Consider the following 27,400-nt stretch of genomic DNA (forward strand, 5'->3'; position numbering starts at 1 on the left):
CCCTGAGATTTCCATGAAACAGAAATGCCCCCAAACTTGACCGGTTAGCAGCCCAGTGCCCAGGCACTGTGCCCCAGTGCATGAGACCCGGGGTCCTGCATATGGCTTGCCGACACAGGCATCCTGGCCCTGCCATTTCCTGGTTGCAGGACTGTGGGCCTGTTACTTGACCTCTGTGAGGCTCCATTTCTGCATGGGGATAATCGCAGTTGCACCTGCTTCACAGGGTCCTGAGCATTCATTGGGATGTACAGCAGGTAGCACATACATGACACTGAAGTCATAGCGACTGTGGTTACCAAAAAGGGTGTCTGGCCTAACAGCAAGTCTGAAATGAATGAGCTTCAGAATTGATCCTTCTGGGGCCTTTGGCTCCTGCAGGAAATCATCCACCTGCAGCAAGTGGTGGGTTTCCTCGTCTATTGCTGCAAACACGGGCTGACACACCTCCTGAGTTCAGTGCCCATTCATTATACAGGCAGCGAGGGCTATCAGGACAGAAGTCAGAGTATTTTCTTTCATCATACACAATATGCAGCCACTGATGTGACCAAGCAATGCCTCGGGACCACTGAGAAGCCGGTTTCAGCTTTAGACAATCTTGGAACCCGAGAACACGCTTGTAAGGACCCCTCGGCTGTAACAGTTATGGCACTGCGTCCCCCAGCCAATGGCAGAATCTCCGAGACACCCCTTTCCTTCTGCATAAGGCATGTTCAGGCTGTACCTGAGGACTCGTTAGGGATGTTCACCTGCCCCCGCGTGTCTTGGCCACCTGTGGACACTAGTGGTTTCCTTTCCCACTGGCTGGGAACAACTGCAGAGTCCTGGACCATATCTAAAGCATGACTGACACAGTGCACGTGGAAAATGAGGAACCAGTTTATTGAACAGCTAAAGGGAGCAAAAATAGTGGATTGAGCTACATTTGTTACACACCAAGCAGGAAAGGCTACACCACGCCAAATGTCTCCCTTCCCCCCCAGACGAACAGCCTGGCTGGAGGCCACGGGCAGGCTGGATTCATGTATGCACTGGACATCAGTGGAGCCCAGTGTAGTCAAGTTAGCAGCTGCCCACCTTTAACCATCCACGATTGTCCCGGATGAAAATAAGTGTCCCTTTTACCCTCCTTTAAAAAACGGCCTCATTTCCAGGTAGAAGGCTGCTATCCTGTCGGATCTGCTTTCTCCCCTTTTACCTCATGGCCCCACCACCAAGTCTTGGAGCAACTGCACTCCTAGTTAAAAGCATGAGCCCAGCCAGAAGTGTCCTTGTTGGGAACAGACAAAATGCACCAGATGTTCACATGGACACAATTCTGCTGGCTGTGTCTAGTCTCAGCCATTTCCTCCAGTGTTCCGGTTTCAAGTCATGCTTTCTTGTTTTCCAGCAAGGCAACAGTCCCAGAATGTTAGAAAAGCACAGACCAGTTCTTGCTCTTTGTGGCTGTTCTGACAGTAGCAGCTACTATGGATGTGGAGAAATTCAAGGGGAAAGGGTGATGTCCCATCGAGGGGTGGCACCACAGTGGGGCGGGACAGGCGTGCCACCAACTTCTACTGCCGCCATAGAACACGTGTGTCTCCAGTACAAGCTTGTAAAAAAATACTCTAACACAATATACTGTACAGAACTAGGATTTCACACGGTATATTACAATGCTAAAATATTTGTATAAATACTATACAGGCACAGAGTCACTCTATTAGAAAGGGCTCACTGATGGGGCCATTAAAAACTGCTGTGAGCATGCCCAAAGAGAAACTAGTTCCACAGCAGAGAACACAAACCGTAATGACGGTGTGGACACACACGTGCTGCCACAGGCGTATTTACAGTTCCTACTGACTGCGCCACAACAGGAGAATCTGAGCTCCGCGCGCAAGGCGTATCAAATGACATTTTCAAAGAACGCTTTGGAGAGGAATTTTAGCACTTTGAAAACCAGCTCTGGAGATGGTCCTTCTCTGACCTAATCGGCCATCCCCAATGGGTCTGAGCCAGCGCGCTTTCTCCCTTTCACACGCTCTCCCTGCAGCCCATCCTATGACGCACCCCACACCATCTGTTCCAGCCACCAGACACACCACCTGTGTGTCCCGTTGCGGTGAGTCACTGGTAGGCATTGAGTGCAAACAAGGCATGAGATGGAAGTACCTGGAGACCCAGCTCCAGTTCCAGTTCTGGGGGGGTGAACAAAGAGGCAAAGGAAGGTAGAGGTGTGCGTGCATCTCGGTGCGCTTGTGTTCTGCCCCAGGAAGTGCTGTCTAATCCGGCATTTCAATGTTCAATTTGGGAGGTGGCAGGACGTACTTCCCAGGGCTCTGGGTGATAACTACCCTGGTCTTCTTTCGAAACAGAGGAGCGATTTTAGGAGGTTCTGGAACTGGGGTTTCTTCGGTTTCCTCGTTATCTTCATGATGGAGGTCGTAGGAAATGTTTCCGTATTCTCTCAAAAATGGGAAGATTTCGAGCAGGAACTGGCAGAAATCCTTGCGAATACCAAACCACCCTGAAAAAGAAAAACGTGCTTTTTCAAACACTAGCCTCCACGCATTTCGTGTTACTTTCCCTTCCTGAATCAGAAGTTTTCTCCTGCTGTCTCAGAAATAAAACCTGAGCAAGGCCTCAATACCACTAAGGACAAGAAATCAGATGTGAGCGTTCTGCAAGTGGGGTTCCCAGACCAGCTGTGCTAGTGTCCCTGGGACCCTGGTAGGGTTGCAATCTTGGCCCGGCCCAGACCTCCTGAATCAGAATTGACGGTGGGGCAGCCCGCTTGCACAGGCCGTCCTGGGATTCTGTGGGGGCTCCAGTTTGAGTACTGCCCTCAAATACCTGCAACATCTAGACTCTTTGATATCCTTCCCCTCCCGGGATAAACTCATGTACGGCAAAGAATGTCATCCAAGGAAAGCCCAGGCCAGGAGGCGGCCTGAGCTCATGGGGCCACCTCAAAGCTACTTCTCTGAGGCCCGCTCTTCCTGTCCGTGTACCAGGGGACTATCAGCTCAGTGCTGGCTCTCCTGGGCCACGATACCCTGTTCCATTGGCTTCCAGAAGAACATGCTCAAGGATGACAAGCAAAGGAGCTTAGTCTATTGAGGAAGAGAGCTTCCTCAAAGATGACTTCAAACCTGGGTATCCTAGCGTGCAGGTGGAGGAAGAGAGAGCAAGGAGGGCAGCACCGTCAAGATCTGTGATGTCAGGTGTGACACTGGGGAAAGCGAGAAGGAAACAGAACCTAGGAGGACTCCTGGGGTTTGGTGGGTGACGTGGATTTTCATCTAATCCTCAGGAGTCCCTGAGAAGGAGGTATCTTGATTCTCATGCTGCAGTGGATGGGACGGGGCTCAGAGAGGCTACCTGCCAGGGTCAGTCCTACCGCAAATCACAGAACGTACTCCTAGGGAGGCTGTGGGGCAGGCCCGGGAAAGCAACGTTTATAGCACGTCCTTCCCTTGGAAAATTCCAGACCTTCCTCAGCACTAGCTAGCTTTCCCATGAAAACTCCTTAATTGGGGCCCTCAGGCTCATCCTTTCATAGAGCAGGGCTGCATGCACACACGCAGACAGACAGACACACAGGTCAAGGGCTTCTGAAAGGCTGAGTACCTACAGTGGTTCCCTCCCTTCTGTCCGAAGGTGGTTGCCATCAGAGTGATCAAGGAAAGCCAAAGGGGGACAAATATTGGTATACAGGAGAATGCATTGTGGCCGTCCAGTTTGTGAACCAGCAGGATCTAAGGAAAGAGCAACAGTTGAGGTTCTTTGATATGGCACCTGAAAATGGGCAAGATCTGAAGCCAGAGCACCCCTCCCTCGTCAGGTCTCAGAATGCGGAAAGTCAGCTCCACAGGAGACCACAGAAGCTCTCTCCTCTGAGGGAAACAAAATCCGTCCACCTGGAAAGTTCCCAACACCAGCACTGTTACGGGAAACAACTCCTGGTTTTGGTTGGAGAAGTCAACAGCTCATCCTATAATTCTCCATGAAACACATATGAAAATACAACATCCAACTTCCTCTTTCTAGAAGCAGACAAACTGATAGAGATGCATCATAGCCAGAAAGGTGCATTTCTCACTGCCGGTGCCCAGCCTCCCCAAGGAAATGACATTCTAAATCTGTCATTCTCTTGGCACGCTCTCCAGGCTTATGGTGATTTCCAGGGAGAACGGGCTGCCCTTATAGGTCCACACGGTGCTATCATAGGGAAGGGCGGCCTTGGGGGCCTTGGAAGTTCTGGTGTTGGGAGCTTACCTCAAAAGTAAGGAGAGGCACGACAATGGTCATCCAGCTCAGTGCCATTGTGATGTGTGTCCTTCGTTGTTCTGCAATCACGTCCATGGAGCGCAGGAACAGGACGGACCACACAATGTAATACAGGACCACCAGGCACAGAAAGGACATGAGAATCCACAGCGGGACACACACAACCTGAGGGAAGAAGAGAGAAGAAATGTCTCTCCAGTTGTCTAGTTGTGCCCCAGCCTCTGAGGGGAGGCAGAGCCAATCCCTTGCTTGATCTCTGCAGTGAAGACAGTGCCCCCAGCCCCCAGGAAAACGGGGCAGTGCTGTCAGCGCCATGCACACTCGCCCATCTCTCCCTGACATCCTCTACTCACAGGCCATTTCCCCATCCCGCCGGAGGTACTTTGGCCCGACTGGGGAATGTGCTCCCTGGAAACTTCAGCTGTCCAGAGTACACAGGCCCTCTGCTACGTCGCACACCGATGCTGGGAGGGCTTCGCTACCCGGTCCCTGCCACCTCCCCCACACGGGTTCCGTGTCTGGTGCTGTCGTACCAGAAAGACCTTGTTTTATGCCCCCACGAGCCCACAGGCTAAGTCCTGGGGTCCTTATGATCTCTCTTCCCCTTGTACGGCCCACTTGGGACACGTCTGTTAGCCCTTTGTCTTGTGTTATCAATCAGTTAAACTGACAGTTTTCTTTTGGTGTACAGTTCTGACTTTTCATACATACAAGCATCGATCTGCATAGCCCCAGGCGGGACACAGTTCCTTGACCCAATACTCCCTCATGCTGTCCCTTCACTGTGTTACACCCTCACCCCACCCATAACCCCTGGGAACCACTGATCTGTTCTTTATCAGCACACTTTTGTCTTTTCAAGAATGTGCTACAGATGGAATCGTATAGCACGTCTCCTTCTGAGACTCCCTTTTCTCAATCAGAATATCTTTGAGATTCTTCCAAGTTGTGTATTGACAGGTTGTTCCTTTTCATTGCTGAGTGGTGTTCCACTGGGTGGATGTACCATAGCCTGTTCATCTAGCCACCTGTGGAAGGAGATTTGGGTGATTTCCTGCTTTTGAAGATCACAAATAAAGCTGCTATAAACACTTTTGTGTGTGTGTGGCGGTATGTTTTCACTTCTCTAGGAAATACCCAGGATTGGCAGTGCTGGGTGACACGATAACTCCATGTTTAACTGCATAAGAAATTGACAGACTGTTTTCCAGAGGGCCTATACAATTTGGCATTCTCCCTAGTGACGTGCGAGTGTCCCCGTCCCTCTGCATTCGCCCCAGCACTTGGTATTATGGTACCTCATCCTGGCTTTTATTTGCCTTTCCCTAACGTGTAACGATGTGCTTTCCACGTGCCCATTCAGTATATGTATATCCCCTTTGTGAATGGTCTGTTCAGGTCTCCTGTCAATTTTCAAATTAGGTTGTCTGGTTTTTATTTTGAAGTTTTGAGAGTTCTTTAGATGTTCTGGATACAAATTCTTGTTCAGACATGTGCTTTGCAAATATTTTCTCCTAGTCTGTGGCCTATCTTTTCATTCATTTCATTTCACTTTTGAGCTCCTTTTATGGACCATGTAGTTGGTGTCATTTCCAGGAACTCTTCACCTAACCCCAAGTCCCAAATATTTTCTCCTGTGTTTTCTTCTACCAGTTCGTGGCTTTTATTTGTTAGACCAATGACTTGAAATGGTGTATGATTTTCAGTCCTGATATCTTGGTGTTCCTGGTCATAGGTTTTGCTGTAGAGTCTATGCAAAGCCTCTTTCCTATGATCAGACTCTCATTTAGCGGCATGCCCCTCGTGAACAGAATGTTAGTAGTTGTAAGAACCTCATTTGGTCTCTCTTGATCATTGTGGGAAACTTGCCATTAGGCTGCTTCATCTGCTGGGACCTACACAGGATTGGGCCTGGAAAAATCCCTCTGTTCACCTACAGAAAACATTCACAATTCTTATTCTTGTTTGTTTTACCCCCTGACTGTACCTGACACTAAAAATTTGATCTTACCGAGATTTGTTTCCTCCGCGTCACAAGACAAAGTTTTAAACCCAAATTACAGTTCTTAAGATACAGTTCCCTGAAGATATAGGATGGGTGCCTGGACAAAATAATAGACAATTTTCTATTATTTTATCAAACACTTAGGGGAGAGGTGATGAGTTTTGCTTTATTCACTGGACAGGCAACATACGTTCCCTTATTTTCCTCCCTGTCACCAACTGAATATTTTCTTTTTTTACTATATTTTTTTACTTTTGTTTTTTTAAACGTACACCATTTCCATTACAGAAAATGTCTTATGTGCCAAAGTACATATCAAGCAGCAGGGGGAAGAAAAACAGCTGCATGACCTCATCTCTCAGAGGCAACGTAACTTTTCTACCTTTATTCTCATCTTTTTTCTATGCATTGATAGTTGAAACCATAGCGTATCCTCTAATTTGTATTAGGTTGGTGCAAAAGTCATTGCAGTTTTTGCTATTACTTTTAACCTTTTAAAGCACAACTACTTCTGCACCAACCTAATAGCTTGTCGTGTGTGCGTGTGTGTGTGTGTGTGCGCACGTATCCACCTATCCACCCAACCATCTTCTTTCCTTCCTCCCTCCCTTCCTTCCTTCCATATGCACAGTCAATATTAACCAAATACTCATTAACTGAAGCCACAGGTTACAAGCATGACTCAGACCTCACCCTTGGCAGGAGTATAAATTCACACAGCTTTCGTGAAAAGCAAATTGGCAGTACAGTCTGTATTAAAAAACCTCAAAAAGTTCCCACCCTCTGGCCCCAGTAATACTGTTTCTGGAGTGTTTCCTAAGAAAACAATGGTAAAAAGATCAGGCAAAGATTTTTATGCACAAAAATATATGCTGTGGCACGATTTATAATCGTAAAATACTGATAACAACCTCGATATTCAGAAATAAGGGTGGTTTGGTAAATGCATTTAAAGAACATTTTCTATCAATTAAACACTTATGTTTTTAAAGACTTTTTATTGACATGGGAAAATGTTTATGATACAACATTAGAACAAAAAAGCAGGATACAAAATTATGTACATAATATGATGGTGACTTTTTTTAGAAAACAATAAAACCCCAAAACAAGGAAACAAAAAACACTAACCGTCTTATCTCCCAGTAGCTTATGGGTGGTTAATATTCTATTACCTAGGCTTATCTGTCTTTTCCAAGTTTTCTACAATGAACACGAATTACTTTTGTAATAAAAAAAAGAAAAGTTTATTTAAGGATTTAAAAAGTTACATACAAGCCAGGGCCAGTGGATGATCTTGTCCAGTCTTAAGGCAATGAATATAAACTGGAGAATGTTGACAGAACACAGGATTTCTAACTAAAAATGAAGAGAAGAATCAGTTAAACAAAGTAAAAGTTTGCCCGATACTGCAATTACTTGGCTAGCACACTAAAAGGCAATGCAAATTATAATACGGTATAAGTTTTATTAAGTTACACTGGGGACACCTGATTTTCAGCACCAGAGGTGTGAACCTGCTCCTGGCCTTCTGCCTTGTAACCTCTGCTCAGCGGCTGCCCTGTCCTTTATGCTCACCCAGGCAATGGCCTTGTTTCCAGGCTCACCAAGTGTGGAGGCAATCCACGGTAGACTCCCTAAGCTTCCGTCCTGCCCCTATCCACAAACACCTCTCTTCCTAACCATCCCTGTACTTCTTTCTTCTTGTACTCAGGACTCAGTCCTGTATCCCACACCTTCCTTTCTGGCTCCTCAAGGACCTGGCACATCAAGACATCAGTTATAGATTCTTTACTGCGTCTTTAACCCTGCTTACTCCACTGATCCCTCCCAGAAACACAAAAACAAGTTCAACTCATTCCCATTACACACAAAACAACCGCAAGACCAAATAAAGTCACCCTTCCCTTGATCCAGTATCCCCTCCTAGCTCTAGCTCTTTCTTTCTGTTATTAGGTGGGTACAAAAGTAATTGCGGTTTAAAAGGTTAAAAATAATTGCAAAAACTGCTATCACGTTTGCACCAAGCTAATACCATCAAACTTTGTGAGACATCATGGATACTTAAGCCCCATGGCCTTCCCTGCCTTTCCAAGCTCCACACACTGTGATTTGGCCTCCACTCCCATGACCACCTGCAAACTGCTTTCCTCAAGGTCGCCAATAACCTCTGCAACATCAAACCACTTCAGTTCGCATCCTACTGGGCGTCTCTGCAGCACCTGATATTGGTGACCACTCCTTCCTCCTTCTAGGGTCCCAGTGTACAATCTCACCCACCTCCTGGTGCTCTGACAATTCTTTTCCAGTCTCCTTTTCCTCTCCTGAAATGGTGATGCTCCCCAAAGCCTTAAACTTAGTCTTCTCTCCCCACTAGAGAGACAAACACATATGTGTTCACTCTGGCTCTGCTCGGGGGTGGGGGAGAAGAAATGTCATCCACACCCCTGGTTTGCATTACCTCCTATTGGCTGGTTCTCTCATCTCTGTCTCCAACCTAGCCTTCATGCTGTGGCCCAGATCCAGATCTCCTCGAGGCACCTCAGAGGAAGCCAGTCCCAAACGGGGCTCATCATTCCCAGTACCTTTACCTCTCCACCTTGTCCCGCTCTGACAGGTTCCCATCCCACTGTAAGGTACCACAGTCGTCTAGTTACCCAAACCGCATGCCAGAAAGCATCCTATATTCCTTTTCCCACGCTCTCCGAGTCAGTCACCACAGCCTTTCCTCTCTACAACGCAGACTTGTCTCAACTCCCCTGCCAGCTCTCCATCTGATTACTATTGCCTAGTCAGGCCTTCCTCATTCCCAACGCCCCCAAACACTCCAGTGCTGGGGGCCCTCAGCGCCCCAGTGCCCTCCGGACGCTCTGCCTTCTGCCTACAGTGCTAGCTGATGTTCGATGACTTACCACTGCCCACAGAAGGAAAAGAACAATGAGGCCATTGGCTCTGGCCCAGAGCTTCTCCAAAGTTCTCAGTTCACAGGGCATTGAGTGACTCAGTAATTCCTTCCTAGGCCTCTGGGCCAAAAGAAGTACCTAACGGTTCCACTGATTGAAGTCATTAGGTCTAAACTTAGTATTTGTGTCCCAAGTAGCCATCGATGAATGAATGAATACATTAATATATAAACGAATGAATGAAAATCAAATCAAATCACTCACCCACTCATTCCCTCACCTAAAGCAAACGAAAAATATTTTCAGTTCATTCTTACATAAGCACCACTCATTCCTAAGAAGATGTGTGTGCCCACTGGATATCGCACCATTTCTCCAGACATGTCCACCCTCACTACTTGTTCTCCACATGAATTTTTGCATAGTACTACCTTCTCATGACAGCAACTGCCAACAACCCAGCTTCTTCCATGATGTCACTGAAAGGAATGGAATGTGACCTATAATAAAACCGTAAACCACTTGGAGCTAGTAGTCCATGTGGTGTCCCCACAGATATGAGCTATCACTGCTTTTTCCTCACCAATGTCCAGTATCTCAGTGGTGCCCCTGCGAGCTCACCACAATGCTTGGGGAACTGAGAATATGGCCCCTACTCTGCCCAATCCGTCTACACAGCCTCCCTTTCCCCCAACTGCCACAGTGCCCTCCCTTCCACTTTATGCTCCAGGCATACGTTTGATTGTGGTAGAAAACATACAGCAGACGTAAAACGTGCCATCTTACCCACCTTTGTACAGTTCAGGGGCATTAAGTACATCAAACTATTGTGCAACCCTCACCACCATCCACCTCCAGAACTCTCTGCAGTTCGCAAAACTGTGCTTCAGTCAGATGTGCACCACCATAGTCCACTCAACATGACAGACTTTCTCCTGCCTCTGCCTTTGTATGCGTTATAATTCCCTCTGCCTGGAAAATACCATTTCCTCCCCTTCCTGCCTAGGGCTCCCTGGCCAACCCTTACTCCTTCACGTTGCTGAGTGAGCCTATCCCCAATCACCCCCTCGAAAATGCAGGTACTTCTGGGATACAGGGACCAAAGCGGAGCTCAACTCCTGGCAGGTGTTTCTTCTCGTAGGTAGTGATGCCAAGAGCATCACTACACGAATGACGTACTTTCTACAACTCTGCATTAGGCAAATACACTTTCATGACCAATGCAGCCCTAGCCCTTGTGTATGCTTTGGCTTTCTAATAAACAATGAAAGAAGTTTTTAGTTTTCTTAAACCTCCTTCTTAGCCCCTATCCAATGGTATTTAGGTAACTGTCTCAGTGCTTTTGAACCTGGGCAATGCTGCACCCTTGGGGAGGGGCTAGGAGAGTGCAGGGGCGCTACTGGTTGTCACAAAGACTGGAGGGAGGGAGCGCCCCCACTAGTATTTAGTGGGCAGAGGTCCTGCAACGCATAGGCTAGTGCTGTTCAACAAAACATTTCCTATCCAGAAGGTCAACTGCATAGCCCCACACCCCAGAGAAATGCTGAACCAAGTAATCTCTATAATGTTTGATCTCACTGATTGTGCTTAATGTAATCTTCTGCAAATGATTTTTAAAGCTTGGTTTTATTTCGTTTGCTCAGGAAATAGACACACATGCAAAGCAAGAGAGGCATAAAGTAGAAAGGTAAGGATGACTGGGGGAAATATTATCTGTAAGAATGTAGGGAATACAGATTCGGGTGAAGGTCGATACGGAATCTGGAGCTAGAGGAGAAATATGAGTTTCGAAATGTGAATTTAGGAGATGACGGCACATAAGTGGCAGTGGAGACAGGAAATGTAAACAAGCTATTCAGAGGAAGTACACACCGTGAGGATAGAAAATGCCCAAGACTAGAATCCTAAGAAACAGCATCGGAGCCGAACACAGCCGTGGCCAGACTGGCCACCAAAGGACCAGGACAGCCAGGAGCTACAGTGTGGCCGGTGGCCAGATAAAATGAGGACTGATAATGGCCTGCTGGATTTAGCCGGGAAGTGCTCAGTGCATTTCGGGGTGTGCAGTGGCTGAGCGGGGAGCCTGTCTGTGAATGAAAGGAAAAGGCACAGCAGCCAAACAGAGGAGCGAGAGGGTTTCGCTGCTGTCATTTTGTTTTCTCTTTCCGGTAAGACAGACCTAAGTTACCTGAGAGACTGCAATACGTTCAGGAGCAGATGCTTAGAGAAACCAGAGGGAGAGGAGCGGAAGCTGGAGCTTGCCTGACCTGCCCCAGGAAGGAGGATGGACAGGCAGGGAGGAGAGAAAATAGGTCAAGGGGGGAATGACTCCTGGGGAACAGGGGGCGGGAGGGAGGGGGCACCATGCAGAGACAGACGGCTGGGGAAGGGGTTGCAGAAGAGCAGGGAGGATCTAGCTCAGAGCTTTTCAACCTGGCTTGCATTACTGTCCCCCTAGGAGTCTTTTTAGACATTTGTTTTCCTCGTCGCACTCCCTCATGAAATTTTCATACTGCTGGCGAGCAGCCGGGGGAGGAGGGGGCAGTGAAGCGAAGTGGCTGGATTGTCCAGGTTTGGGGACGTGCAGGAAGGGTACGAGTGAGCCCTCAGGGGTACGCCCTCCACAGTTCACAGCACCCTCTCCCCCAGCACCAGAAGAATCGCCCTTCCTCTTGGAGGCCAAGCCCATCCTGCTGTTTGGGGTCCTGTTCCCTCCGGTTTCCACAGACCTTTGCTTCATCACCCTCCCGCTCCACAGGTGCCTTCCTCTCGAGGTTCACGTACCCTGAGCCACCCGCCAGCTCCTACCCTCCCTTCAAAGCCCAAGGCCATTTCCTTCTGCCACTCGTTATCCATGCAGCTCACAACAGAACGTTCCTAGTGTCCACTTCTCTGCTGAAGCCACGTGTGTAGCGCTGTAGGGGTGTAGGCCCATGGCTCCCGTGCGGTTCGCTGCACAGGATTCGGAGTCCAGCTGACTGCAGTGGGATCCCTGTCCTGCCCTACACGAGTGCCCGGGAGCAAATCGCTTACCTTCTCTGGGAAACAGGGATGACCAGTACGTTGACTTCACTGGGTTGCTGTGAATCCTTAATGAGCTATCACTGCATGCGAAGGGCCTGGCCCAATGCCTGGCACACAGTAAGTGCTCAATAAATGTTATCTGCAATTATTTTCATTACTAGCATTAGTATTGTTAGTGTTCCTTTTTAAAAAGTTTATCTGTGTATCCCCTATGTTTAGGCAAAAAGGGCTTGGTGTACAGCAAATCCTTGATAAACGTTTACTGAATGAGTAAATAAATGTATGGGATAAGCTAACCGGACACCAGATGCAGTGTTGGAGCATAGGGTCTGAGGCAGTGGGGTGGTTAGTTTCATGTGTCCACTTGACTGGGCTATAGTAGCCAGTTTTCTAATCAAACCCTAATCTGGGTATTGCTGCAAAGGTACTAACTTTACATAAAGGAGATGACCCTCCATGATGTGCGTAGGTCCAATCCAATGGGTTAAAAGGCCTTAAGAGCAAAAACTGAGCTTTCCTGGAGAGGAGGAAATTCTGCTTCAAGACTGGAGCCTCAACTCCCGCCCTGTGTCCAGCCTGCCAGGCTGCCCTGTGGATTTCAGAGTTGCCAGCCCTCCAATCACATGAGCCAGCTCCTTCAGATAAAGCACCTTATCTCTGCATCTACACCTATACCTGCACCTCTCCTACTAGTGCTGTTTCCCAGGAGAAGCTTGACTGATACAGGTAGACAGGGGAAGACGTGAAGCTGTAAGCAGGCTGATGGCCTGGGTGAAAACAACCAGTGCTTTCACTCGATAGAGAGAAACAATGACTTCCACGGTCTTTTGTTTCCTTATATACCCTGATCTAGAGTCAATGATCAATCTCTTCCTAACAAAGGGCAAGGAATCGACATTACAATCACTGACCATTCTGAAATCTATGAAATCTCACCTCCAGTGACCTGTCATGTCGAAAGCCCCAAACACAAGCTGCCACAGACACCGGGGAAACGAAGAACAGCGGCATGAAGACCAGGAGCCAGAAATGGTTGCCTCGCTCGATCCTGTCACAGACCAGCACTTCAAACATCAACAGGAGCAAGTGGATGCCCACCGCAATCAGCATGGCCTTAAACTCCACACACGTTTCTCCTTCTGCTCTAAAAAGGGACAGAAGAAGAAGAAAAAAACAGCCTCAGTTCGGAATCTCCGTACCAAGCAAGCAGTCCAGGGCAAACATCAGCTTATGCTGACACTGAGTCGTATTTGTAACTCTGATCAAAAGTGAAGGAAATATCAAATAGAAAGCTAACTTAAACTTAATATTTAATAGGCGACCTTTCAACATCAAAGAACGACAAGAAGTGAGCATTAAAACCAAACCGGACTTAAAGTTTCAACTGTATAAGGATGATCTCAGAAGTAATGGCTACAGTTATTTTCCTGACAGTGTACACAAACACTTTTGTTCATAACTTTAAATTCAACTACTTCCAAGATTATTCAAGCTGATTGCTTCTATTGCTAAAAACTGACAAATGTCCCTTAAATCTCATGATCCTCATCTCTTAACAAATTAAAAACCATGTAAATCACATTTCATGCAGTGCTATAAAAATAACTCTAGCTTTACGAACAAGTGTGGGTTATATTTAAAGAAAGTTACAGTCAATATTGCTATGTGCTATTTCAAAATGCAAATAAAAAGTTTGAATGCCTTTTTATTTTCATTTCTATTCCATTTGGATGAATTAACACCTGCAGATGAAAAAGAGAAGAGCAAAAGAGTTAAAACTGTTCTTTTAAAACAATCCGTTTAATTAGCTGTCTAAGTATCATGCATGAACTTCACAGATTAACAATAAAAAAAGCATAAGGCCACTAATCAGGAAAATGCTTTGTAATACATTTGGAAGGCCTTACACGTTTCTTTCAAAACATAGATGGACATTTATGATCTGTCTTGATGATGATAAATACAATTGACTTTAGGATACAGAGAAAATGAGGTCAGTGGTTATTTCTATAGGACCCAACACTGTTCCCTTGAATATCGTTGACACCAGAACGACACATTTGTACACTCAGGACATTCAACTACACACACACAATTCCTTTCCTTACTCTAAAAACTTAAACCAAGAGAGAAGAGTTCAAATAGCATCTAAATATCAATTATATTTAGATACAATTGGAACCCAAAATGTTCAATGATTTAGCATTTGGTTCTTTTAGTAAATGTCAGATTTCTGAAAATATCTCATAAAAAAGAAAAGATTTGCAGCCATGCCGGTAATCCTTAACAACAAAAACCAAAAAACCCCAATAACTTTAAAACAGCCACACATGAATGCCCCCCATCTGCCAAGACTCCTCGTGTGGCTACTTTCCAGTTCTTAGATATGTATGTGGTGGTGTATTTTACATGATCTAAATCTTATTTTAATGTCAATAACCAAGAATTAAACAAGTTGAGGTAGTCCCAACTTCTACATTTTCCTCACATGAGCAGTTGCAGGTGTCCCCCTTTTTCTTCCCCACCTGTCCCCTAGGCATTCCTTCACTCCCCACCTTCCTGGTGAAGGTTCAGAATAGCCCCCCCTCAGTTCCTCCTTCTTCCCTTTTAGAAGTTCCGGTCTCTGTGAGGGAGAGAGGGGAGACTCTCACAGACTCCAGAAGCTCCAGGCTACACGCTGGGGTGAGCCAACTCCAGGAACTCGGAGCAGCTGCGCCATCCAAGAAAAAAGGCTCTGCTCTCCTGCACGGCATCTGGGGCTTATCTCTCCCCATCTCAGGGACTCACTGTTTCCTGGCCGAGCTACCTCCCCCACACTAAGAACAGCCCTAGAACCCCAGGACTAGGAAACTGAGCCAAGGGGAGCCCCAGTTCCAGGACTGAACTGGAGATGGATATATCCCTGATGACCAGAGCTACAACTCTGGATAGTAGAACTGTTTCCACCAACATGGGGGCTTCATACTTCGGAGTCTAACATGGCAGAACAGTTCTCTATTTTTCATGTATTTTAGGTTACATAGGCTTTTGTGGGCTGGCTGGGAAGGGAACTACCCAAAATAACACCACTTGTGCAAGAAAGTGCATATCAAACACCTAAGTTTAGAAAAACTTAAGACTAGAGCTCAGTTTGCCTGTATTATAGTTCTTATCAAACACTGGATAGGTAGAAAAGAAAATAGTCCTTACTTTATCCAAAGTGAAAAACAAAATATTGCTCCCTCAGGATAGAGACCAAAGGGTTTTATCGCGCAGTATTACCGATATTGGGGATTGCGTGCCCAGACTCCAGTTCCAACTGAGGCTCCAACAATGACCATTAACTTCCACAGCCATATTGGCGCAAAGACAGCCCAGTAACTCCACTGAATGATGCCATCCAGACGAAGGGCCAGCAGCACAGAGAACAGCAGCAGACAGGCATAGATGAGGAATTTACTAGGAGAGAAGTAAAACGATTAAAGAGGATTCACATTTACAAATGTGATACTGAAATGAGGAGTAATAACAGCAGGATTTTTCAGCACATGAAAAGAGCCATTAATTCAACGATCGCTTACTGAAAAGTTCTATGCAGTAGAAATACTGTGTTGGGGATAAGAAAAACATAGAGAAGACTAAAATCAATTCCGTTTTCCCGGGTTTCTGTAGGAGGGACTCCAAACAGAAACATACGGTGTTTCCCCGAAAATAAGACCTAGCCCGACAATCAGTTCTAATGTGTCTTTTGGAGCAAAAATTAATATAAGACCCTGTGTTCCCAGTGTTATTTTACTATAAGACGCAGTCTTATAATATCTGTGTCTTACATTAATTTTTGCTCCAAAAGATGCATTAGAGCTGATTGTCTGGCTAGGTCTTACTTTCGGGGAAACACGATATTTTGTCTCGTGGTATTCTCATCTACAAAAATAAAAAAAAAATCCAGGTAATATGTACCTCATAAAGCGGTTGTGATAGTGAATATGAAAAGTGTTTCGTGTAAAGCACTGCATTAGTGGTTCCCAAAAATGTTTTGTATCAGGACTCCTTCACAATCTTAAAAATTACTGAGGACCCCAAAGAGCTTTGCTTATACGGGTTATACCAATGGCTTTTTACTATATCAAAATGTAAGACTGTTATTTAAATATATTTATTAAATCATTACAAATTAATTCATATGGCACAAGTAAAACAGTTTGAATACAAAACTATTTTCTAAAATTGTTTTTACAGTTTTGCAAATGTCTGGCTTCACAGAAGCCTCCTGAATTCTAATACGTACACCTGCACTCATTCTGTTGCAATATGTCGTTTTAGTTCAAGCATATTTTAAAAACCTGGCCTCACAGAGATACGTAACTGGAAAAGAATTGAGCATTTTAACAGCTCTTTCAGATAATGGTGGCTATTCTTTGATAGGACACGGAAACTCAACAAGTGGTAGCTTCTTGAAGGTTGACTATGGTATGGAATCTAAAACCCTACCAATGAACTTTTGGACAATATTGATTCACTAAATATTTAAACCTTTCAAACATTGACACATTTCACTATACAATAGCAAAAAACCCACGTTACTTATTAGCACAAGCCACTTCACCAGAAATATTTTATTTATTGGGAGGCTGTCAGGCGCACGGTGGTGGATATAACTTTTCAAAAATTGTAATCTTCCCTTGAAAGCTCAAATTCTACCATTTGCAAAAAACACCATCAGTTGGATTCCTCGGAGTGACAAGGTCACTTGCACTGTTTTTGAGAAAATGTCTGTCAAACACCCTACTACAAATAACCACAGTCCCAGGTAAAAATGGTGTTCCATGAAAACAGCAGCTTGCAGCCTGGGCGTACAAGTGTTTTTCCTTGAGCCAACCAATGTACTTCAATATATAGCAGACGGCCTTTATACATTCTTCTTATTTCTTCACACAGAACATTAAAATCGATATGTACTCAAGCATCAAGATCGAATGAGATTAGTATTTTTTTTCTGCTTTATCAAGGACATTGTAAGTGAAGCTGGCTTTTTTGGTTGTTCTTTTTTTTTTTTTAACTGCGAGCACAATGTGGTGAAGAATGCAATGACGATTAGTACAGTTTCGTGTCACCAGCCTGATTTGTGTGCTCAGGTGCCAGCATTTGACCCACTGCTGCTTTTGTACCCTCAGTGCAAGCGTCAACCCAGAGAAAGAGGCAAAGAATGTCTTACTTAGTATTACTATGAAAATAGTTTTGACCTTACAGACCCCTGGAAAGGTCCTTGAGGCCCCCCAGGGGTCTGTGGAAAATACTTTGATAACTGCTGCACTAAATACATGTTACTGATGACTAATAATGTTCAAAAACAAGGGGCGGCTTTTACATGCTGCTACAAATCAAAAGAGAGCTACCAACATAAGAACGACTTCATCCCTAGACTTTGGACAAGAAAAGGGGGGATTCCCAAGCCAAGAAAATTGGAGTGAGCCCCACAAAGACAGAAAGTCACCCGCTGAGATGACTTTTTCTCTCTGAAAGCACAGGGACATATTGCGAAATCTAGAAAATCAGAACCCATATGTCAACCAAATTTGGCTACACGTATCATTACCAGAAACAATGGACTTGAAAATAGACAGAGTACTTAAAAGAAATAAGTGAGTGAGAAGATTAACAAAAAGCAAGGGCAATGATAAACATAGGGTCATACGTAAATTGGATAATATGTACAGGTAAAATTTTTCTAAAGGAGTTTCATACTATAAAAAAAGTAGATGAGGTGGGGAGAGGTAAACCCTGTAAGCTAAATCCATTATCTTCCCTAAAAGACAGTTTGCTTATTTAATAGAGGAAAAGACTAGTGAAAATAATGAAAACAGAAGTACCAAAATGTTTTAAATGTTGGAAAAGTGATTATTTTATTATTTTTGACATAAAGGAAAATTTAGAGTTCTGGGTCTATTACATGAAAAACGAAAAACAGGAAAGAAACAAGATGAACTTACAAGAAGACAAATAATACAAAAACATAATTCCTAATTCAAACACTAGAGTTAGAAAAATAGAGATAGGAAGGAATATCCTTGTATTAGTTTTCTACTGCTGTCATACAAAATTGCTAGTAACCTAGTGGCTTAAAAAGCACAAACGCATTATGTTTACTGTTCTGGACGTCAAAAATCTGAATTGGGTCTCACTGGGCTGAAATCAAGGTGTGCCCAGGGCTGGGATCCTTCTGGAGGCTCTAGAAGAGAATGTTTCCCTGTCTTACCGGCTGCTTGCGGCTGCGTCCTGCCCCTTGGCTCATGGCCCCTGGCTCCAGCTTCAAAGCCAGCAGGGGAGAGTCCAGTTCTCCTCACATGGAGTCACTCTGACCTCTTCTGCCCCCACTCCTACATTTAAGACCTGTGATTATGAGCCAAGTCAGAGGATCTGGAATAATCTGCCTATTTTCAGGTCAGCTCATTAGCAACCTCAATTCTACCTGCTACCTTAATTTCTCTTTGCCGTGTAACAAACATATTCCCAGGTTCCAGGGATTAGGATGAGGGCATATGTGTGTGTGTGTGTGTGTGTGTGTGTGTGTATGCGCGCGCGTGCGCACGTGTGTGTTCATTATTCTGCCTATCCCGGGCCGATAATGAGAAAGGTCACTTATTGGATTGAAAAATAAAATCTAAATGTGTTGCATTCGAGAGTCACACTTGCAACTAATGTCAAAAGTCAAACCAAGTACAAGAAAGCTCAAGACAAAGGTTTATCCTGCCTGGGTGAGGCCAAGAGGAGCAGTTTACTAGTACAGTAATTTGACAAATTAGATTTCCAAACAAAAAGTATTAGAAAAATGACTAATCAGGAAAAATCTAAATAATGAAAACCTAGCAACATGACCACAGAATATGGAAATAATATGGCAAGTGTTCTTTTAAGAATATCCAGAGATATGTTCATTGTGGGCTTCTACACACCACTATTAAATCATCACAAAGTACACAAAGTTCCTAAGGAAACTATGGAAGGAACACTTAAGTAGATAAAAATAGTAAGGTTCTATTAAGAGAATTAAGTAGCAGGACAAAAAATTATATAGAAACTTTCTTTACATGCATACAGATTTTTCCAGAGGGGAAAAGGGGATCATTGGGGAACTGATACACAATAAACATAAATCTAATTAAAACTGTAAAATACTGTTTGAGTGCCTGCGATGTGTGGGATACACAAAGGTGAGGAAAAAAAACAGCTTCAGTCCTGAAGATTCTCAAAGACTAATAGGAGCAGAGGGGGATGACGAATCCACAGGTAACTATATATACCACGGTAAACTGGTACGTGGAAGATAAACTGGGAAGGGAGGTGGGACTGGGGCAGGAGGTTGGGGATAGAGAATTCTAGATGAAGGGGATAAGATTTTTAAAAGTCGGAGACAGTCTTTTGTATCCCAGGAGACTGGAACATGTGGAGTACATTCTGTGAATTTTGGGGCGGTGGGGTGCTGGGGAGAAGGGAGCAAAGGCACCTGGGGAAATATGGGAAAGGCAGGCTGGGGTAAGATGGTTAGGGGATTTGAATATCAAAGTAAAGTCCTTGCAATGTATTAGTAGGCAATAGAAAGCCACTGAAGATGTTCTGAGCAAAAGGGTGACTGACAGAGGTATAGATGTGTGAGGTAGACTGTAATTGCTAGAGACTGGAGGCAGAAATTCTACCCAATTCATAATAAACTGACAGAAAATGGCCTAACCATATGGATCTTTTTCAATATTCATTTATTAAGTAGTATAGTGGCGTTGAAGCGATCATTTGTGGAACTTTATTTGAGCCTCAGGGTCCTCACAAGCAAAATGTAGGTAACACGACCTCTACCTGGCAGCAGGGAGGAAAGGATTAAAGAACTATCAGAAAGCACTTATAGCAAGGGCTTGAGTCCAAGCAGGTAATATTTAATGAATGTTAGTTTCCTTCCTTAAATAATGACTCAATCAAGGATGAAACACAACACTACCAGGGAATATTTAAAATACATACTACTAAAACACAACTGAAACATCAAAACACCTGGGCTGCTGCCAAAGCACAACTCAGAGAAAATGTATCCACTCCAAAAGTGTAAATGAAAGCAAAAAAGAAAAGAAAAAAAAAAGAGGCAAAGGGAAAACTAGTGAACTGACTTTCTAAGAAATGTTTTTTAAAAGGAGCCAAAATATAAAAATAATAAAACTAAAAGTGGAAATACAGATTCAAAAACGGAATTGGTAAGTAGAACCAACAACTGGTTCTTTGAAGAAAATGAACTACAAAGTTGATTTAAAAAATTAATACAATCAGAAAACTTAAAAAATGTAATTTATACTCACAGCTTTAGTTGGAAGAAGGAATAGTATCTCAACTATACCAATACATTTGAGAGCCGAGGAAAAAAAAGACGACTGCATATCAAATAGGAAATTCCAAACCTGACTGGCAAGGAAAGAATATGATACAGCAATAACACAGTGAGAGGAAAATTTATTTTTAAAAACGTCACAGTCAAAGCCTAAATTATAATACTTTGAGTTACTTTTCAAGAAATATTCAGACCAGAGTCCAAGTATAAAAATAAACTTCGCTTGATTCTCCACCAACCAGCAAATGGAGGTTCTACCCGGTATTTTGGCATTGGCCACTACTTCCAAATCTCATTTTCCCAATTACACTTTTAAAATGGATTTATTCCGCTCGCATCTGAATTGGTAATGATAGTAAGCAATCACTGACTGAGCAGAGAGTCACATGGGTCAAACTACAAAGCTACTATCCTCTCTGAAATGTATATGGAGCTTTGGCTTGAGGCTCAAATTCCCTCTCTACTTTGGGGGGAAGGAAAAAGGATTACGGAGGGGAGGGAATATACCTAGTAAAGAGACGTCTCTGTGAGGGTAAAAGTTCTAGTATCTGTTTCCTGCAAATCCAAAGAATGCACCTGGACTCTTTAGATCCTTCAGTTTTCTCCGGTGAAAGCTGCTGACTTAACTGCAGCAGGCACGCGAGCACGCACATGCCCACGTGTGTGCGTGTTCTGGGTGACACATCCCTATGAACGCCTCTCTGTCTAACAGCAGACAGTGACTCCAATTGACAAACGGCTAACTGACACTCTCCCAAATTGTTAAAGGGACTGCACCCCCCACACTGAGCAGACCCTTACTGACAAAATATAATGTCTTTTGGGCGCGATTTTAACTGGGTTTATTAAGATGAGAAATGTTTCAGGGCATCTAACCAGTAGATGTAAGAAAGCACAGAAGCCAAATGAAAACAAATCACTCTGAAGGAGGAGTAGAAAGAGCCCAGGCCGGCGCGAAGCTGTGTGATCGTGGGTGGGTGTGTCAATAATCAATTTTACCTATTTTAGCAGCTACCGTGTTTCCCCGAAACTAAGACCTAGACAGACAGTCAGCTCTAATGCATCTTTTGGGGCAAAAATTAATATGAGACCCGGTCTTATTTTACTATTAAGACCCGGTCTAATATAATATAATACCGGGTCTTGTATTAATTTTTGCTCCAAAAGATGCATTAGAGCTGACTGTCCGTCTAGGTCTTAGTTTTGGGGAAACACGGTACTATTAGGTTGTAGCTGACAGACTACAAAGCATTAGTTATAAAGAGCCTATCTCTAGAGTTCAATTCAAGGCTTTCACCTTCAATTCTAGTCAGCTTGTACGGGTCTGACCTATGATCGGGGAAGACAATGAGAAAGCCCCAGCTCAGTATTGGGAAGCTTAACTCCCCGAGTCCTAGGAAACCATCGAAAACTCGTCCACCCCACTGTCTCCTCCCTACAACAGAGTCCCCAGTGGTACGTGTCTATTTGTACTCAGCAACACTCTTGAGCACATTTACTAAATGCCTCAACACCCTGGCCTTCAAAGAACTCACAGCCAAGAAAAATAGATGTGTAATTGCCACGTAATGAGAATGAGATTTTTAAAAGCAGAAAGTATGCATTCAAAGGAGACTTGTCTCCATTCAGCAGTCCCCCGGGGAGGCAACGCACTAATTCCACTTCGTTGCTCAAACCATCTTGGGAGCCTGCCTCCTGGAATAGCATGAGGCTGCAGTCTATTCCGAATATCCTCAATGCTGTCAAATCTTCACCGAGAGGAGATTCGATTTCTGGAAATGGCCCCAAGTCAGTCAGAGCCAAGTTTAGTGAATAAGATGTGTGATCAAACGAGGTGGCATTATTTTGGTTCAAAAACGCTATTTGATTATAAAGTGACAAAACTGATTTCCTTATATGTAACCTGAGGTCCGCAAGAAATTTCAGATGTGTGACAAGCAGTATGAGCAATGGAATAGGTTACATATATGCACACATTTCTCTGTTCCCTAAGTAACTTTTTTGAATGATAATACTCAAGTGGATGTGTCAACGCTGAATAAACTTTGTTTTGTTTAATCACTTACACTCATAAATAGAAGGCCCCTTAGTATACCGTACCTACTGTGGCATGGGGGGGGGGCTGTCACGAAATTAGAGAGGTAGCACGGTATGCAGGAAAGAGCACAGGCTTCAGGAGACCGAGACTCGCTTTACAATCCTGACTTGGCCGCTTGCTGCCTCTATGACATCAGGGAGGTCACAAGCTCTTGAAGACTCCACAGAACAAGGCTGGTATCTAACTTACAGGGTTGTTGTCAAGATTCCAGATAACAGATTACCAAGCAATGACATCGTGCCTGGCATGTGGTACGTGCCCCAAAAGTGACGGCTATTATTAATAATAATCTCAGTATAATCAGAGCGTTTTCTTATTATAGGTGCTTTGAGATGACAGAATGACAGGTAAACAGACATTTAGGTGGTGAGTAGTTCTTTAACAATACCAACATACACTCGTGCTGTTTCAAAACTAATACATAAATAAGACTACAGGCAGTATTTTTCAATCACCTGACGGGCTGCCTGCAGGGCTCCCAGCACCCTGACCTTTCCCCAACTGTCTGAACATGCCAGGCCCTCCCAGGACCCCGTACCTTTGCATACTTCGTCCCTCCTAAGATGCCTTTCCTGCCGTCTGGTCTGACAAAACCCAACAATGATATCCTCCTCTAAGATGGAGCTGTGGAACCTTCCCTGCCTACTTTAGACAGAATTAGTGGCTCTGCATCTGGTGCTCCCACAGCCTTTGGGTCCCATCTCTGGAATGCCTCATCCTGGGTTGAATGTGAATTTCTCTATTCATTTCTGCTGCTTCTGCTGGGCTTGAGCGTGGCGAGGGACCATATCCCTTTTCTTTTTGTACTTAGAGCACCTAGCACACAGCAGGAACTCAGGAGGTGTTTGAGTAAGGAATGCTTTAAATATAAATACTTTACAAACACTGTTAAAGGCCAGGTAGCTGCCTTTGGTTAACAATTGCCAGCAATCACATTCCTTTTTCTGACTTCACACACGAGAGGAGATCTCTTACACAGACTCCAGAATTACTTCAGAAGTGGCAGCATATGGAAGTTTCTAAACACTACCAAACTCCTCAGTACTCCATGCCCACTTGATGGAACCCCTCGAGCAGGGTTACTCGGCCTTTGTCCTAGTCCAGCACACCTGTGGGAGGCACTGCATTCACTGCGGATGACTCCGAAGGCCTAGCAGTCCTCACAGCCCTGGAGCACTGCCTGGCTACCGGGGCTGAACGGCCTTTCCTGAGCCAGCAACTCCACCAAGGTAGCACAAAGTCCCAGTGCTGCATGGGGAGGGCAAGGTGCCAGCTGAATGCCACCTAGTCCTAGACCTCTACCTCCCAGGAACACCTGGGAGTTAGAGTTTGCCAATTCTGTAGACTTCGAATAGCGTGCCAATTCAATGCACAGGGCTCCCTAGCTGTGAGGAATCTTCACGCATTCAGGGAAGGACTTGGTGGGTCCAGCGTGTGTGTTTCAGCCAGTCTTAATTATTGTGTAACTAAAAAGAAGCTCATGATCAACCAGTTCTGGGCCAGCTGGAAATAGGCAGAGGGTCAGCTGGTAGCCCTGTGCTTCTGAGTGTTGACACTTGTGAATCATTCTCTGTCACTGCAGTTTTTCAGAGCGCTGGCAATACAGCAGCAGATCCAACTCCCCAAGACCGAAAGGTTGGAAAGGAGCTCTGGAGTCATGGCCCATGCCTTGGGACCCACCAAACCATGACAGTGACTATTTCTGCAACACACATAATGCCCAAAGTAAAGGAAGCCACGTTCCTCTTTTGTGTCATGGTCTTTCCTGTCTCTCTTATGGAATGGCTGCATTGTGAAGGAGGGAAGAGGGTGAAAGGAAAGAGAACCATGCTACAGACCACCAGGAAAGCAGTGACTGAAAGAAGCAGCTCTAGATTTCTCCTATAGGTTCTGGACAGTAATTAATTAATTCATTCATTCATAGATTCATTCCACAAATATTTACTGAGCCAGGTACTATCCCAGGTATGCAGGATACCATAATGAATAGTCATGACTCTGGCCCCATGGAACTTATAGTAGCAGAGTATAGTAGGGGAGCATTTAGTAAGGGAGACAGGCATTAATCAGATAAATACGCAGACAAATGTAAGTGTACAAATAAGCATTATGATGGAGGAGTGAAGTATGCTACAGAGATTGTACAAACAGGGATTAGTGGACCTGGCCTGGGAAATCAGAAAAGCTTCCCTTGGCAAGTTAACAGGTGAGCTGGGATCTCAAGGATAAATTGGAGTCAACTAGGTCCAGGAGGAGAGGACGAGGAGAGGGAAACATTTCTGGCAAAGAGAACAGTATGTGTCAAAGTCCTAGGGTCAGAGGGAGCTATAGAACTGGCTCTGAATTAAAGGCAAGGAGCAAGGCAGCAGCAACAAGGTTTGAAGCCCTGGCATAAGGTATCTCCTGTCTACACCCCTCAGTTTGCTTTCTAGCTGTCTGGAAGGTCCTTCTCATCATGGAACAAGGCTAAAGAACAATGTCGAACCCAGGTATGCCCACGAGACCTGACACATCACCAGCTAAAAAATCAGACTTGCCAGTATTACCTGGCCAGTCTTAGCCGTCACTCACTCCCATTGACTCAACACTGTGTCAAGAAAATAGTACCTTATAAAAGATTTTTCAGATAGCCATGCATTTCAATCCAGGTGGCCTTCAAGTGTTGATAAATATGCTGATGATGACTATAAATCTGTTCAGATACCTAATATTTCCCTGTTAATTTTCATACACCAATACTTTTTGCAGGGGCGGGGGAGAAGCTACAGGAAAAAATGGTTAAGGGTGTTATCTATGCTGTACTATTTTGATTTGGCAACTCTTGACAGCCAGTTAGATCACGCGAGGCAGTTCTTCGTAGCTTTGGAATGATCTGTTACCTTACCAAAGAGACCTGGAACTTTCTATTTGTAAAGCACTTTGCAGTCAATCATTAATTTGGCCTCCCTATCCTACTGAGACATTATACTCATTCTAAAGATTAAATGGACAGATAAGTGAGTGGCCAAAGGACACAATTTACTCATCTTTCTTATCACCCTCACCAAACAATGTAGACACACAAGGTATGTGCAACTGTAACACCTATCCTGCTACCCTGCAGCCCAGTCCTAACCCCTAGAAGCAGCAGGAGAAGGCACTGCAGGTTGTTTTCTGTTACCTGCTCTCAACAGGCTCCTCTATGCAGAGTGCCTTCATGACCAGCAATGGTAATGACTACACTGCGATTGAGACACTGACACTCTAGATCAGAATATGAACTCGGTAGTGCTCAACGAGGAATAAAAGCAACCAGGAAATCACAAGGGCTAGTAGCTTAAAATGTCCCTAAGGAGACTGCACTCCCAACACGCATCCACTCCCAAGACGACCTTTCATCCCACACAAGCTGCCCAGACAGTGGTCTCCCCTGGGCTCCCACACAGTGCTGTACGTAAATCATCTATTTACATGCCCTTCTCCACCACCACGCTGGGACCTCCCAGCATCCAAGGCACCTGGCATAGGACCCAGCATACAAAAGGTTTATTGAGTGCATGGCTTCTCACTAGCAAATAAGAGAAATAGGTACTCCCTTCATAGATTAGTGGATTTAAGAGCTCAATCGGACCAAGTTCTTTTCAGATGAGCAGAGAATCACTCAGTTGCATAGGGCCTGGTCTCCTAAACTGGGTGTTAGGGCCCAGTTTAGTTCCTCAAATATTTCCTAAGCGCCTCCTATTTGTCAAACAAGCTGGGAGATGCTGGGGATAGTGAGTAGTAGAACAGGAGATTGTCTCTGCTTCAGGGCGCTCACAGCCTGGGGGAGGGAACAGAGTTACAGAACACTTGGACAAGTGCAAGGACAGACACTTGATTCCTTAGCCAGTGTTCTCTCCACACTGTCCACTGGATATTCCCCAACTGGGAACTAGGACAGCAATATCTACTTCCTGCAAATAAACCTATAATGAACACAGGAGAAAACGCGTATGGAAAATTGTCAGGTTCACCCCCAAAAGCATTATGTAAGGTATTGACCATACCCTGACACCAACTCCAAGGATTCAACGTTTCAGTTTGACAAAGAAGCAAACAAGGGAATGATGGGCTTACCTCCAACGAAAAGCTCAAGGGCTGACCGGACCTGAAGGCAACAGCTGGAGTGAGGGTTAAGGGTGGGCAGGCAAGTGAAATGGCCGTGGCGCGGGGAAAGGGAGCCAGGCAGCAGGGTGCAAGAAGCTGGAATGGAGAGGGGGAAGTTGGGACAGCAATGAAGGAGGGTAAACCAAGCGGAAAGGGGTTCCCTCGGGGCCGGGCGGGGGGCCCTAGCCGGGAGATTCTAGATGGCGCGCCGGGCCGGGGATGGGGGGGAGGCTGGAGGAACCGGGCGCAGGAGGAGGAAGCGGGCCGGCGCCGGGGGGCCACAGCTGCCCCGCCGCCCGGTGCAGCACCGCGCCGGCCGCGCCTCCCCGGAACCGAGCCTGCGAGGTCTCACCTCGGGTTGAAGTCCTGGAAGAGGCCCCTCAGGTTCATGGCGGTGAACTTCACCGCGGCGGCCTCCTCCTTCCCCCGCCCCCCGCGCCGCGCAGACTGCGCGTTACAGCGGGTTCATGGTGCCCGCGCCAGCCGCGTCCCCGCCGCCTCCGCCGCCCAGAGAAACCTGAGCCGCCGCCTCCCGCCCCTCCGTCCGGGCTTCCGTACGGCGACCGCGCATGCGCCCCAGGCCCCGCCCGGCCGGCTTTGGGAAGCGCGGCGGGTCG

At 45.4% G+C, this 27,400-nt stretch overlaps 1 protein-coding gene across 7 annotated transcripts; it reads right to left on the reverse strand.

Moving 5' to 3' along the window:
- Positions 1-859: 859 nt before the first annotated feature.
- On the reverse strand, positions 860-27,359 carry TMEM185A (transmembrane protein 185A). Of its 7 annotated transcripts, XM_081042484.1 has the most exons (8): positions 27,136-27,297; positions 26,754-26,879; positions 15,472-15,648; positions 13,147-13,354; positions 7,559-7,642; positions 4,267-4,443; positions 3,623-3,746; positions 860-2,515 (listed from the first exon to the last, which is right to left on the reverse strand). In XM_081042484.1, the coding sequence occupies exons 3-8, from the start codon at positions 15,528-15,530 to the stop codon at positions 2,271-2,273; spliced, it is 897 nt and encodes a 298-aa protein (XP_080898610.1). In that variant the 5' UTR covers positions 15,531-15,648; positions 26,754-26,879; positions 27,136-27,297; the 3' UTR covers positions 860-2,270. The 7 variants fall into 7 exon arrangements, 5 of the variants coding, with proteins under 5 accessions (XP_080898610.1, XP_080898607.1, XP_080898609.1 ...); XM_081042481.1 differs by lacking the exon at positions 26,754-26,879 and having other exon boundaries at positions 27,136-27,359; XR_013992934.1 differs by lacking the exon at positions 26,754-26,879 and having other exon boundaries at positions 861-2,515; positions 4,267-5,306; positions 27,136-27,339.
- Positions 27,360-27,400: the final 41 nt, after the last annotated feature.

The sequence above is a fragment of the Rhinolophus hipposideros genome (genome assembly GCF_964194185.1).
Source record: "Rhinolophus hipposideros genome assembly, chromosome: X".
Lineage (NCBI taxonomy): Eukaryota > Metazoa > Chordata > Mammalia > Chiroptera > Rhinolophidae > Rhinolophus > Rhinolophus hipposideros.

Excerpts from the sequence above, each read along its gene's own strand:
- TMEM185A (XM_081042481.1), bottom strand. The coding sequence starts at position 27,173 with ATGAACCTGAGGGGCCTCTTCCAGGACTTCAACCCGAG. Across the intron at positions 4,444-7,558 it reads TCATCCACTGGCCCTGGCTT|GTTGTGTGTGTCCCGCTGTG; the intron begins GTATGTAACTTT and ends TTCTTCCCTCAG. Across the intron at positions 2,516-3,622 it reads ACAGAAGGGAGGGAACCACT|GGTGGTTTGGTATTCGCAAG; the intron begins GTAGGTACTCAG and ends TTTCTTTTTCAG.